The sequence below is a fragment of the Thamnophis sirtalis genome, unplaced genomic scaffold, assembly GCF_051295495.1.
Source record: "Thamnophis sirtalis isolate CommonGarterSnake01/CBP01778 unplaced genomic scaffold, rThaSir2_p1.2 scaffold_14, whole genome shotgun sequence".
In the NCBI taxonomy this organism is placed as follows: Eukaryota; Metazoa; Chordata; class Lepidosauria; order Squamata; family Natricidae; genus Thamnophis; species Thamnophis sirtalis.
Genome location: NW_028261394.1, coordinates 4113317 through 4128704, shown reverse-complemented (window position 1 = coordinate 4128704; position 15388 = coordinate 4113317). Strand labels below are relative to the sequence as shown.

Below are 15388 nucleotides of genomic sequence, written 5' to 3'. Positions count from 1 at the left end.
GGGGAAATGGATTAAAATGAGAGTCGAAAGGAGACAGCAGCGAATCTTCCAAACTGAGCAACAGAAAGATTTCCTGAGCAACCTTTATCTCCCGAAAACCATGATTGGTTAGGTGGAAAGCCATGGCCCAGTTGAGTAGAATAACCCCTGTCAGACCTGGGAACCATCTTTGGCATTGGGCCTTCCGGTCTGCCACATTTACTGCGGTGGGAAAATGGAAGGGTGTTAGATCTCAATGTAATTTGACACCACGTGTATACTGTTTCCTTTTTTTTTCTTTTCCTTTCTTTATCTTATATTTTTATTACTATTACTATTTTTTTCTTTAAAAATAGGATAGGCTAAGTATATTGACATGTAGCGGAAATACACCAAGGAGAAGAGGAGTGGGAAAGAAGAAGGATGGGCAGAAAAGGATAGGAGAGAGGGTAAGGGGGGAAGATGAGAAGGATAAGGAGGAGTGGATTGTAGAGAGAGGAGTAGTAGAAAGGGAGGGGAAGTAGAGTAGGAAAGAATGATGGAGGGACGATAGAAAGTTGGAGGGTGGTAGAAGAAAGAGGTGTATGGAGAGCAGAAGAGCTATAATGGGTTTCTATTTGGGGGGCATTGTTGACAAGAGGAACTGATGTAATTATTACTTAATACTATATGATATGGGCTATGTATAGTATACATGTGAGTGTGTGTTATGAAAAAGGAAATAAGATATTTTTTTAAATCGAAGAAGGAAAATGGAAGTGTGGCTTATATGGAATAGGGGAGATAGTCAAAATAACATTCCTTTCTCAGAGAGTCAAGGACGCCTTGCCCTGCGCCTTGAGGGGCGTGACTGGGAGGCATCTCCAGTTGGGATGGTGCTCTGATGGGACCATGTGATGGACATGTGGGTGCTGGGCAGGGGCTTGGATTTTCGTTTGGGTGGGGAAAACCTGGGAAGCTTCCAGATGTGGGTTTTCCCCAGATGTGCCAATAGGACATCTCTAATAAAATGGAACTTTGAGGAACCTCAAGAGTCTTCTTTCGTTGGGGGCGTACCTTGGATCCTGTTGATGATGCCTTCTTGTGTCTTACTTACCTACTTGATCTTGGAATGTTTTTGGGTTCTTGGTTTGGGTTCCTTTCCTTCTCAAGAGGCCAGAAAAAGCTCTGGGGAACTTTTGTGACCTTCTGTGAACTTCTACTGGGCTGAAGATAAGATTGTCCCTTTCTCTTCATCCTACTTCACCACTCCCTGATGCAACTTGCCTAATTTAGCAGTAATCCTGAGCAAGCCTTCGCTGTCTCATTTCAATAGGGTTCCTCCAACCAGCGTTGAACAAACAACTCACTTCCGACTCTGAAGCGTCCAAGGGCTTCTCGGTAAGAGCGATGCTTTCTGCCAAGATGGCCCCATTGTACTTGTTGCAGATGTCCTCATCTGAATAATGTAAGCCTCCAGGGCTCGGGCGAGGTGGCGATCTGGAACCAGGAAAGGAAAGGGAATTAAGATTGGGCTGATTTATGAGTCCCTCAGATAAGATAGCACTAGCACTTAGACTTATATACCACTTCACAGTGCTTTACAGCCCTCTCTAAGGGGTTTGCAGAGTCAGCCTCTTGCCCCCAACAATCTGGGTCCTCATTTTACCCACCGTGGAAGGACGGAAGGCTGAGTCAACCTGCAGCCGGTCGGGATCGAACTGCTGGCAATGGGCAGAGTCACTCTGCAATACTGCATTCTAACACCTGTGCCACTATGGCCCTCCCTCTCTCCCTCTTTCCTCCCTCTCTCCCTCTTAACACTTAACACTTAGGTGTGTGTATGTGTGTGTGTGTATGTGTATATATATATATATATATATATATATATATATATATATATGTATGTATGTATGTATGTATGTATGTATGTATGTATGTATGTATGTATGTATATGTATATGTATATGTATATGTATATGTATATGTATATGTATATGTATATCTATATGTATATGTATATCTATATGTATATGTATATATAAATATAAATATAAATAAATAAAAGGAGACTAGTATAGATCTATTTCAAGCTATTTAGCTCTCATCAGCTAGCCATACCCTTACTGGGATTCGAACCTGGCTAGCTGATGAGAGCTAAATAGCTTGAAAATAGATCTATACTAGTCTCCCTTTATTTATTTATCTGTAACAAAAAGGCAACAGTAAAAATATTGGGTTTCTGTCTGGATGGTCTCTTGTGACGAGCCGATGGACAGAGAATGGAAATAGTATATAGACTACTATAGTAGTATATATAGCTTCACAGTGCTTTACAGCCTTCTCTAAGCGGTTTACAGAGTCAGCCTCTTTCCCCCAACAATCCGGGTCCTCATTTTACCCACCTCGGAAGGATGGAAGGCTGAGTCGACCTGGAGCCCGGTCAGGATTGAACTCCAGACTGTGGGCAGAGTCAGCCCGCACTACCACATTCTAACCACTGCGTCACCACAGTTCTCTATCTCTCAACTGAGTATTTGTTACAATAAAAGCCACGAGGCTAAATTGTTTTCTTTCTGGAAAATAAGGTCCTTGTAAGCATTGATGATATATAAATATCCATAAAGGAGGGTATTTGTAGCTTAGGGTTGAAATGAGGGGCGCTCTCTGGAGTTGGTTGGTTTCTTCCAGAAGTTTCATTACCCAAACTACATTGTTAGGGCTAGAAGATGGTTAGTGTCTCCTTCTTTCCTTCACTCCGAGGTGGCGCAGTGGTTAAATGCAGCATGCAGGCTATTTCAGCTGACTGCAGTTCTGCAGTTCGGCTGTTCAAATCTCACCGGTTCAGGGTTGACTCAGCCTTCCATCCTTCCGAGGTGCGCGAAATGAGGACCCGGATTGTTGTTGGGGGCAATATGCTGACTCTGTAAACCGCTTAGAGAGGGCTGAAAGCCCTATGAAGCGGTAGATAAGTCTAACTATTGCTATTGCTATTGCTCACCCCACTCCCTTCTAGCACTGATGATGTTCCCTAGTTGGATCATGAAATGTCTGCAAGAAAACAATCATGCTCAGAGAACACCAAGGACCTCACAGTTCCTCCTCCTCTCCCTCCTCCTCCTCCTCCTCTCCATTGCCTTCTAGCACTGATGCTGTTACCTAGCTGGGTCATGAAACAGCTGCAGGAAAGCAGCCAAGCTCAGAGAACACCAGGACCCCCTCATATATCTATCCACAACTTCCAAAATATTTCTGCAAAGAGAATTTGCCCCTTCCTCTGAAGTCAGAGGAAGAAACTTCATGAACGTCACTGTGGTTTTTTCCCTCCCGCAAACTCCCTAATTTCATTTATATTTATATGGCTGGATGCTTATCAATGTCATGCAATCAAGCTTTCCCGTCTCTTGCGAGGCTGCGTGGCGCATGCATCATAATAGAAATCGCTGTCCTTTTTCCCACCTTTGTAGAGTCATTCAGATGATTCACCAAATGTTCACAGAGTTGACTGGGTTTTGAGCGTCTCGACGGGAAAGTTAAAAAACAGCTTAAACTCAACATCCTGTCATGCTCGACAAGATCAAGAGGTCAGGCCTGGAGCAGGGATGGGGAACGATGATCCTTTTTTTATCACTGGTGGACTTCAAACTCCCAGAATTCCTGAGCCAGCCAGAATTCTGGGAGTTGAAAGCCCCCAAGTCATGGAAGGGCCATAGTTCCCCATCCTTGCATGAGAGAATGGTGGCTTGTTACAGTTCTGCAGACAATGCCAGAGACAGCACTTCCTTTGACTTGACCCAAGACTCTCAGATGCGACTCAGCTGCGGTAGACATTTTGCCGCAGGGGAGAAGGAAGCCATACATCCAAGCCGTGAGTTGCCACTGCAGTGCAAGGAAGACCGAGCCTTCGCATGTAGCTGTGCTCCAGAGCTTAGAGAGGGCTGGAAAGAGGGTTTTAAAAAAAAACACCTCATCCCACCCTTCCAAGAGAATATACATAACTAAGCAATAGCAATAGCCATAGCACTTAGACTAATATTCTGCTGCACAGTGCTTTCCAGCCCTCTCTAAGCGGTTTAGCCTCTTGCCCCCAACAATCTGGGTCCTCATTTTACCCACCTTGGATGGACGGAAGGCTGAGTCAACCTTGAGCCGGTGAGATTTGAACTGACAAACTGCTGGCAGCCGACAGTCAGCAGAAGCAGCCTGCAGTACTGTACTCTGACCACTGTGCCACCATGGCCCTTCCTTCCTTCCTTCCTTCCTTCCTTCCTTCCTTCCTTCCTTCCTTCCTTCCTTCCTTCCTTCCCTCCCTCTTAGCACTTAGACATATACTGCTTTCCAGTGCTTTCCAGCCCTCTCTGGTTTACAGAGTCAGCCTCTTGCCCCCAACAATCTGGGTCCTCATTTTACAGACCGTCAGAAGGATGGAAGGCTGAGTCAACCTGGAGTCAGTCAGGTTCGAACTCCTGACGGTGAGAAATGAGGCTGCATTCTAACCACTGCCCCACTGCGACTCAGAGCCTATCCCAACTGCCTGGATTCCTCTGGTGCCACCTCACCTGGTTCCGTTCTTCTTCAAGAAAGTATTTTTGACATTGAGATGCCTGCTGTTGAGCTCCAGAGATGTAAACCCCCCATTGTCCAGAGTGACAGTCTCTTCCACGCCGGACACATTTTTTCCTGGGGACAAATGACGACAGAATGAGCGAAGGCGTAGACCCTTCTCTGGCTCTGGGTGAAAACAGAGGGAGGGGAAAAAACCCATCATTTTTGAGATAACTGTGAGGCACAAAGGATCAGGCCCATGCATCATGTCCCAGTTAAGCTGATTTATTGCTCATGCCTACATACAAATATTTAGTAATGATCAGCACTAAATAGGCACTAGATAAGGGTCAGTGGAATTCAAGAAGGGCTGAATCTGGAACATTTGTGGCAACATAAGGATGCTAAGCTAGCGACACACTTAACTCCACCCACAACTCTACCTGCTCCTCTCCTACAATAATCTTTTTTTTTTAAATAAAGAAACATAAGCAGAAGGAGACGGTGGGACAACACATCCTGCAAATTTGTTATTGGAAGTGTTAAACAGAAGTATTAGACCAGACTTAGAAATAAAAACATATGAAGAAAAAAAAGAAAAATACAAATTACAAGCATTTGCAGATGACCCGGTATTTATCTTAGAAGAACCGCTAGACCTAAGCTAATAGGGGAAAAAAAAAATAGAAGAACACGGAAAAGTTGCAGGATTGACAATAAATAAAGAAAAAAAACTAAAGTATTAGTCAAAAATCTGACAGGCAAGTTTTAGTTTTTATTGAGGGGACTTTATGCTTTTTCCCCCTTTGATATAACATGTGTTTTTCATTTGTTTTTTCTTTCCAATGGACATATGGATTTCTTCATCTAACCAATGAATCTAAAGCAAAGATTGAAACCCTGATGTTTTCAGATTTAGCAGCTCCTTTCACCTTGGGTGTCCTAAGAACACAGAATAGACTTTCAAATCATGGCCCCATTCAAGACAGCTTAAAAGGAAAGCTCCATCGATTTCAGGGAGGTTTGCCCCCAAGGAAGGAACTTGAGGATTATGGCTTCGCAGCCTACATCTGCTCGTGTTCACTTGAAGAATTACTTCCGCTGAATTCATTGGGAATCAAACATGGTGAAGGCGAAGCAGACTGGGGGCGAGGAAGGCTTGGGACAACCATTTAGAGATGGTAAAACAAGTCACGACCTCCTTTCGGAGTGGATGAGCACAATTATATTTTGGAACACTCTTTCGCCGTTCTTTAAAAAAAAACAAAAATGCTGTTCTGTAAATTGAAAACTAAAGTAGAAATTTCTCCCGAAGGGCCCTCCTAACTTTCAAGGAAGTTTTTGGTTTGCTAATGGATGAAATGGTTTGAAAGGTCAACCCCCACACCACCACCACCTTTGCAATCTCAAGTGGTATGACCCATTTTCCCACTTGGGTGGAAATGAGAAACTTAAAACAGTGTTTTTCAACCTTGGCAACTTGAAGATGTCTGGACTTCAACTCCCAGAATTCCCCAGCCAGCGAATGCTGGCTGGGGAATTCTGGGAGTTGAAGTCCAGACATCTTCAAGTTGCCAAGGTTGAAAAACACTGACTTAAAAGACCTGTTGTGGCCCTCCAGTGGCCAGTGCAGGTGGCAGCAGATTCGGACAGTGAGGAGGTTGGGGAGGAACCTGGGCCAGTCCTGGAGTCTGGGGAAGGCTCGGATCAGGGCTCTGTGTCGGAGGCAGAGGGGAGGGGGACACAGAATAGTAATCCGTTCCAGGACTTCAGTTGGCACCCGATTTGGTCATGACCAGAAGGAAGAGTGACTGCGCATGCGCGCACACAAAAATTGGCGCGGAAGGGGAAATTGCCACAGCTGTGTTTATTCCCCCCCCCCCGAGGATGTGTTCGTGACCCGAGTGAAACATTTAGCAGATTTTTTCAGCCGACATCCAAATTGTTCGTGATCTGAGCCAATTTAGGACTCAAGGTCCCACTGTAATAAGGGTTAAGTGGAGAGGAAGTTTCTGTAAGCAGGGCAATAAAGATTATCTAGAAACAACACCAGAATGTTTCCTTCCTGCCTTCCTTACAGGATTAGCCGTATTAGAAAAAAAAACCAAAAGGAGATTTCTTCCAACAACCGGTTCTCCGAACTGCTTAGAAAGTTAACAACCGGTTCTCCCGAATAGGTGCGAACCGGCTGAATCCCACCACTGCTCTCGGTCTGCTATCAACTTCCCCTGCTTCAGAAAAGTTGTTCCTGCACAACTTCTCCCGCTGCGCAACCTCTGGAAAGGTGAAGGACGGAACTGCCCTTTCGTGTTGCCGTCCACAGAGAGAGAGAGAGAGAGAGAGCTGCCTATGCATGGCGCATAGGAATCGAAAATAGCATTTAGCTCGATAAAGTGCCCTGCCATTCAAACATTTCCCATCCCAACGGAATAAAAGCTGATTTACTAACACTTGTTAGAAGTGAATTTATTCCTGGGGGGCACGGGGGGGGGGGGGGGAGAAAGGGAATGAGAGGATATAAATCTTTGACTGCAAATTGTGGAGTTCTGAAGAAAGTTTTCCCATGTGGGTTTTTATTACTGGCGTAAACAAATGCCGGGCAACAAATTCTCATTCTCCCTGTGCCAAACACCATAGTGGTCAATGTCACTATTTTGCTTGCTGCTTGCTTGTTCTAACGTCTGGTGTGTCGGGGGGGGGAAGCGTGAACCCCCCGTTTTTCAGTCTCAAAGAGTTAACGTGCCTGCCACAGAGAGACACACACACACATATACTCCAGTTATTGGAGTGGCATGTGCTATTGGCAGCTTTTGAAAGGACTTTGTGTCTCAGGCGGAAAGGGCACAAAATTGATTTGCAAAGCTCCGAAAACAGTGTACGGGGGCCGAGCTATAAATATTTAAGCTCTCCCTGAAAGAGGCCAAGAGTCTAGGTTGGATGACAGGTGGAAGCATGGGCCTGCAGATATTATTAAGGGCGCCCGGGAACAAAGAAGTGCAACCCGAGGAATCTAAACAGGCACTTCGGCCTGCAGTGGCAATAACTCGGGCGCTTGGGATGAAGCACGCAAGGCAAGGATGCTATTTTCAACGCGCTGGAATTTCATCTGATAAAACGTAGGACCAGTGGTGAGATTCAATTTTTTTTACTACCGGTTCTGTGAGCGTGGCTTGGTGGGTGTGGCAGGGGAAGGATACTGCAAAATCCCCATTCCCTCCTCACTCTGGGGCCAGCCAGCGGTGGCATTTGCTGGTTCTCTGAACTACTCAAAATTTCCGCTACTGGTTCTCTGAACTACTCAAAATTTCTGCTACTGGTTCTCTGAACTACTCAAAATTTCTGCCACTGGTTCTCTGAACTACTCAAAATTTCTGCCACTGGTTCTCCGAACTACTCAAAATTTTTGCTACCGGTTCTCTGAAATACTCAAAATTTCCACTACTGGTTCTCTGAACTACTCAAAATTTCTGCCACTGGTTCTCTGAACTACTCAAAAATTTCGCTACCGGTTCTCTGAACTACTCAAAATTTCCACTACTGGTTCTCTGAACTACTCAAAATTTCTGCCACTGGTTCTCTGAACTACTCAAAATTTCCACTACTGGTTCTCTGAACTACTCAAAATTTCTGCTACTGGTTCTCTGAACTACTCAAAATTTCCGCTACCGGTTCTCCAGAACCTGTCAGAACCTGCTGGATTTCACCCCTGCGTAGGACCCAAGGGCGTTGTGTAGTGTTGGAGGCAGGGATCAGTCCTCCCGGGACAAAACCAGGAGGCCCAAGGATTTGGTTAGGAAATATTATTTTCTAGTTTGTCAGAGGCTGAGGCTCCAAGGCTCCAAAGGGGGATGGAGGAGACAACCCACCTGTGCTGTTGTCTCGGTACTTCTTAGTCTGGTTGTGCAAGACCAATGCAAAGATGACCATCAGGATGAGGATGAGGCTGCAGAGGGCCACCACCAGCAAAAACCACCACTCTTCGTAGAAAGGCGATCCTGTGTGAGCTGTAAGGAAGAAGGATCAACCGGTTGAGGGATGAGCTCCGGGACACTTATTTTTGCCCCAACTCATCTCTTTCAGGCATCTCTTTCATCCCTTTGAGAACATGGACTTATTTTAGAGGGCAAGCATGAGAGGGACTCACAGAAACTCCACAGTGACCTGTCTGCTCTTCTACAGAAGAAGAGAATACAAAGTTGGAAAGGACCTTGGAGGTCTTCTATCTAGTCCAGTGATGACAAAACGTTTCCGCACCGAGTGTCCAAATAGGAATGCTGTCAGGCCTGCATTTATATTCCTTTTAGAATTTTGGCCTGCCACACTTTCTCTTATTTCATTATGTTGTTTCTTTAAGTTTAGTCGATGGGAGGGGGGAATAGACAGGAGTAGGATTGTGGAATGTATTGTTTTTCATTCTTTGCTAGAAGCCAAGGTCATCCTTTGTCTCCGCACTTTCACACCTGACCGGAAGAAGCTGGGCGTGGATGCCAGCGTGGAAGAAGAAGATTGGACCACGTGATGGATTGTGGGTGTGGGGACAAGATCATGAACTTTTAACTGGGTGGGATTCTGATGTCATTTCCAGTATTGGGATTAACACAGATGTGCCTAAGATGTCTGTCTTATTAAATTGGAACAAAAAGGATCGTTTTGCCTTGGACTCTGATTTAATTCTGCGTGATACTTGGAATGCTGACAAATGCGCCCATGTGTCAGAGCACCAGAAACCCAAAGACCAGCTGGCTGGTGCGCATGTTTACGCCAGCCATGTGGTCTTCGGGTTTACAGCGAGCACATGCTCGTCGTCCAACTGGTCTTTGGGTTTATGGCGCTCTGGCATGTGCGAGCACCAGTGTGTATACACGTGCTGGAAGCCAGAAGAGCAGCTGACAATAGCATGTGTGCCCACAGAGAGGACACCCACAACTTCCGGAGGCAAGTGGAGTGTCCCGATGTCAATCTTGCGTCAATGAAAACTTTTCCACGTGTCCAAGGGAATGGGGAGTGGAGTTTACCAACCTGAGATGGCTACAGAAGCTGCGCTGGGTTCTCCGTATCCAAACTCATTCACCGCCACCACCCGGAACTGGTAGCTTACTCCTTCTTTCAACTGGTCCAGGCTGACCGTGTGGGATGTGGCACCCCGCGGGATGTTCTTCACAAACAGGTCCCACACGCCTTCGTCTGCAAAAGCAGCAAAGAATGAGGAGTTTGGGTGGCCCCTTCTGATCATTTCACATGGGCGTACCCCAACTTCATTATCAGCAGAGATTAATACCAAATTTAACATTAAGCTAGGGGTGTCCAAACTTGGCAATTGTAAGGCTTATGGACTATAACTCTCACAACTGGGGGAATTCTGGGAGTTGAGGTCCACAGGGCTTTAAGTTGTCAATTATCACATATGGTGGACCTGCCCGGAAACACAAAAATATTGGACAAAAATTTGGAAATGGGTGCAAGAAATTACAGGAGAACAGATAAAATACAAACCCGAAATCTTTCTACAGGGAGTAATCAAAGGGAAATATACAAAGAAAATTAAGTACATATTAACACATCTGCTAACCACAGCTAGAATAGCATTTGCCCAATGCTGGAAACAAAAATAATACCCCCTCGGATGAATTAGTGATAAAAAAAACCTTTGGATTGTGCAGAGATGGACAAATTAACACTGAAATTAAAAGATAAAGAAGACTCGGAATATTATGAAATTTGGAACAATTGGTACAAATGGCTGCAAAACAAGAATAAAATTAATTAAGCCAAAAAGCAATATATATATATAAATATATATAGAACTGTGTATAAAGCTGTGTAAATATAGAAGCGAAATATTATATACATGTACAGGTATGATGACACAACAATGTTGATATAATGACTGTAAGGTGTTGTAGAAGGGAATAAATAATAAAAAAATCTGCTAATAAAGTTGTCAATTTTTGAGACTCCTTCATTAGCCAACAATCAAGAAGTAAACAATACTGTACTTAAGGAGCTACCAATGCAGACAAACAAGCTAACAATAAACCACAACCTAATCAAGAAACCACCAAGAACATTTCCACCAACTCTGGCAGGGTGAGCGCCTAGTATATAAAAATAAAATCAAGCCCCACTGTCAACTCGCAAAGCATCCTTGGCCTGCTGTCGAGTTGCCATAGGAAAGTGGGATAAGACACTGATGAAGCAGCATGGCAGCCAGAAATAGAAGCACATTCCAGGCATATCTTTCTCAAGGCTGTATCCCAGGTTACCCGCAGCAGCCAGAGGGGGAGTGATCTCGACAGCCCGCTCCGTTCAAATGCTCTGTTGGAGAATATGATTTATGACACACTCTGGGGGGGAGGGGGGAAACAGGGTCATAATTGGGCCATAAATTAGGTGGGTCAGAATTGGCGTCACTTGGGAATGTGCTAACATGTTGCTCCTAATAAATAACTGGATTTCTTTTGAAGCTTGGCCCATCCAGCCACTCCCTTCTAGCATTGATGATGTTACCCAGTCAGAGCCGAGGTGGCACAGTGGTTAAATGCAGCACTGCAGGCTATTTCAGCTGACTGCAGTTCTGCAGTTCGGCGGTTCAAATCTCACCGGCTCAGGGTTGACTCAGCCTTCCATCCTTCCGAGGTGGGTAAAATGAGGACCCGGATTGTTGTTGGGGGGCAAATAGGCTGACTCTGTAAACCGCTTAGAGAGGGCTGAAAGCCCTATGAAGCGGTATGTAAGTCTAACTGCTATTGCTATTGCTAATGAAATGTCTGCAAGAACATCACCCAGCTTGGAGAGTACCAGGGACCACACAAATACATAAATAAATAATCAAGAGACTACGGAGGTGCATGAAGTGTTTTCTAAAACCCCTGAAATAACCTTTCATTGGACTTGAAACTAATTACTTGGAATCCTTTTCTCTCGTAGTCCTTTACCTGTTCTTGATGCAGAGATTTTGCAGTAGCAGAAAAACCTGATTCGTGTGTCTCTAAAGTTGGCTGCCCATAAATTTCAGACCAAAAAGGTACTGGGTTCCGAGCACCGGTTGACAGTGATTAATACGCTCTCCGCTGCCTGTTGTTTGAGGATGATATTTGGCAAGCCCCCAACGTTGAGGCGGCGGGCTGGGAACGGAAAACCCCAGCCACCTTTTAGCCGCGCAACCTCACGAGGGAGCAGATAATTTCTCCCCTGCAAATCCACTGTGGATTTGCCGGCCGCTGATCATAAATCCAGCCAAATGCCACCCCCTCGGCGGTCGGGATGGGTCTCCGCGTGGAACGCTGAGGATCAAATAAAAGACGGAGCTTTTAATAAATGATTTTACGAGGTAATAAAGGAAGCCGAGAGTTTTATTTACTTCGAGAGGCAGAGGACAGAGAGGTAGCGACAGAGCCGAGAGTTCAAAACACTTGCAAAGAAATAAACAAAACGGGAGATTCTTGCGAGAGAGAGAGAGAGGGCGGTCGGAGGAGATAGGGAGGAGAATTCCAAATTGGGGTTGTGGGTGAGTGGGCGGCATCCTTCTCACCCTTGATAAAGACAACCTTTCGGTTGTGGAAAGCTTCCAGAAATCGTTGCTATGGTTCAAGAGCAACCACTTGTCAGTTTTGTGTGTGTGTGTGTAGAGAATTCCAATTGTCTGGGAGAAAAATCTATCACAGTTCTGCTAGCAGCCAGTTTGCGTTTTGACCTGAACCTCTTCTGCTCTTCAGATTTCTTTCAAGGCAATTGGATACCGCTATTGAACAGGAATTCTTAGAGCTGGCTGGAGAATGGTAGGAGCTGAAGGCCACACATCTTGAAGTTGCCATGGTGGAGAAGTGCTGCCTTGGTTTGACGTCAGCGGAGATGCACAGTCATGGTTGTGTCCCAAAGGTGGTTTTTTTTTCTTTTCCAAAAGGCAACAGGGCAATTTTTGGTGGGTTTTTTTCCCCCCCTCTGAAAATGTTTTGGCTTCTCATCCAAGAAGCTGAAGAACTGAAGAAGCTTCTTGGAGGAGAAGCGAAACATTTTCAAGGGAAACCCCCCCCAAGAAAGTTTGGTTGCTTTTTGGGAAAAAGGATCTTTGGGACGTTCTTGGTTTCTTACTAAGGCATCCTCTTTTATCATATGGGTCCTGAGGCCGATGCTGAGTTTTCCAAATGAGATTCAGGTATGGTCCATCTTCTCTTTCTTCTGACCATCCATGGAGAAAAAAATGTCCTGCTACTTTAGGTCCATCCTACAAAGTGGTCTCCTGCCAGAATTTTGTGTCAAAACTCACATGAAGCACACATGTTGTTATGGCTCCCTCCCTCCCTTCCTCTCTCCCTCCCTCCCTTTCCTCCTCCCTCCCTCCTTCCTTCTATTCTTTTCCTTCTGTCCTTCTCTCACTCTCTCCTTCCTTCTTTCTCTCCCTGTCTCCTTCCTTCCCCCTTCTATTCTTTTCCTTCTCTCCTTCCTTCTCTCCTTCCTTCCTTCCTTCTCTCCCACTCATCTTCCTTCCTTCTTTCTTTCTCTCCCCCTCACCTTCCTTCCTTCCTCCCTCCCTCTATTATGTTCTTTCCGCTCTCTCTCTCTCCTTCCTTCCTTCCTCTCTCCCTCTCTCCCTTTCCTCCTCCCTCTATTATTTTCCTTCCATCCTTTTCTCCCTCCCTCCCTCCCTCCCTTCCTTCACCAAAGACAAATTCCTTGTGTGTCCAATCACACTTGGACAATACAGAATTCTACTCTACTCTACTCTACTCTACTCTACTCTACTCTACTCTACTCTACTCTACTCTACTCTACTCTACTCTACTCTACTCTAATCTATCCTTCCTTCCTTCTTTCCCCCCTTCCTTCCTCTCTCTTCCATCCAACTTCCTTTTCCCCATCAAAGGGTTGAATTCTCAAGACAGCAATGCAATTCTTTTTGAAAATCAGTGCACCTTTCCATCAAAGCAAGCTATCGCAACGAATTTCCCCCCTCCAAGGGATTCATCCCAGAATGTTGGAAAACGATTCTGGAAAAGGCGGTTTTGCTTTTCTAGATCCACCCCTCGGAGCACGAGGGAGGTCTTTTCTGGATTCTCCAGATTGGCTGGTGTATTATGACCAGGAGGCTTACATTCAGGAGACTAATAACTGAAGGAATGCTTTTTTGCTTTAATGTCGAGGGAAAAGAAAGCTTGCCCTGGTAAATCACACGCCCCCCCTAAAATAGGTGCCGTTACTCCCCATCAATTCTTGCTTAATGTACTGTGAGATGCAGCCCAGCTGGTTATGGGGTTGCAAGAGAATTGCTTTCAATTGCTTTTCTGTTTAGAAACATCTGTCCCCTTGTCTGCTTTTCCTATAGCCTTGGATCGGCCACATTTATTTGGAAAGAGGAGATTAAAGGGAATAACTGCTTACTTGGAAAAAAAAAACCCACTATCATTACACAGGTTGTGTTGCTAGAAAAGGAAAGAAAAAGGCACCGACCCCCCGACTCTCTTTAGCACAGTAGAAGGCAACAACATTGCAACCACAATTTTTGCTTTTGCCCAACAGTGTGTACAAGCCGTTTCTATAACCATAAGCCCACAGTTAACAAAAAAAACAAAATCAAAATGTCATTTCCCACCCCCACAGGATCTAGAAGCAATTTCCAAATAGAAACGAAGTTAGGTCTTTTCTCTTCTTTGGATAAAAGAATCGATTTGATCATCTCTGCTTCTCTTTTCTGCAGGGAGCAATATATGTTTCTGTTAACTCATTAATGTTTACCATAATTTAGCTTTCCAGCCTATCATTTTGACTCTTAACGGGAGACGTAGGAGAGGACGCATGGCTTCTATATAGCTACCCAGTGATGCAATTCAGCTGCTTCTATCCCTAACCCGCCCGGACGTCCTGTTTCTGATGCTCTGCAAATGCAGAGATGGTCCTGTGAATCAGGGTGGGTTCCGGTTCCTTCTACGGCTGGTTCGCTCAGGGACGTGCTTTGCGCGTGTGACGCTCGATGCGTGCTATGCACGTATGCACAGTAGTAAAAAAATTGCTTCTGTGCATCTGCAAGATGGCACTGCCGATAGAACTGGTTCAGGGGCGTGGCCAGCCGAAAAATTGTTTCTGCGCATCTGGAAGATGGCACTGCTGATAGAACCGGTTCAGGGGCGTGGCCAGCCGAGTTACTACAGTACCTACTCGTACGGACCGGAGCGAACCGGTACGAACCCACCTCTGCTGTGCATGCATGGAGGTGGCACAGGTCAGTGAAGCAAGCGCTCACGTTTGCGAACCGGTAGCGAAAGTAAGTTGATTTCACCCCTGTAGCTACCCCTGGATTGTGAAGAAGAGCTCATGGGCCACCTGTGTTTTCTCCTACAGCTCGCAAGGCCTCCTCTACCATCAGGTTTTATCCTTCCAGGAGTGTGCGTGTGTGTGAGTGAGAGAGAGAGAGATCAGTGGTTCTGTGAGACACAGGTGTTAGAACAGACGCTGCACCAACGCACGAGTGCGATTTCACGGACAATTAATCGCTGCCGTGGGCTGAATCACGCTGTCAGTCAAGCCACCTCCGGCTTCAGGACCTGACAGGGTGGACGTCACTGATTAATTCCTTCCACCTTAGAGCTAAGGTTGATGGAAACCTGCCATTTTTACGCCTTTCTTGCCACCGTTGCCATTTCCCCCGCCCCGGGTGTGAGCGTGGCGAGGGCCACGCTGCAAAATGTGGCCTGCAGTCGACGTCGGCAGCTGAGCCTTCAACTCCTCCTGAAAGGAGCCTGGGAGAACTGCGTGAAAGAGCAAATTTATTTTTAAGGAGGTGAAAACCACAGCTCTGGCCGTCCGAAAGGCGGAGATGCCACACGAAGGCTGACAAGATGTTGATGTGACACCTGCTTGTCATTCAGGGGGAAGAGACGAAGGGGGGGAG

The 15388-nt window shown here is 45.7% G+C and overlaps 1 protein-coding gene across 1 annotated transcript in view; it reads right to left on the bottom strand.

Moving 5' to 3' along the window:
- SDK1 (sidekick cell adhesion molecule 1) overlaps window positions 1–15388 on the bottom strand; it is a 501088-nt gene that overhangs the window by 10623 nt on the left and 475077 nt on the right. Inside the window, 4 exon segments of the mRNA XM_087729082.1 lie at window positions 1329–1458; window positions 4518–4638; window positions 8370–8507; window positions 9523–9687. Of these exon segments, the coding sequence (XP_087585208.1) occupies window positions 1329–1458; window positions 4518–4638; window positions 8370–8507; window positions 9523–9687 (554 nt within the window).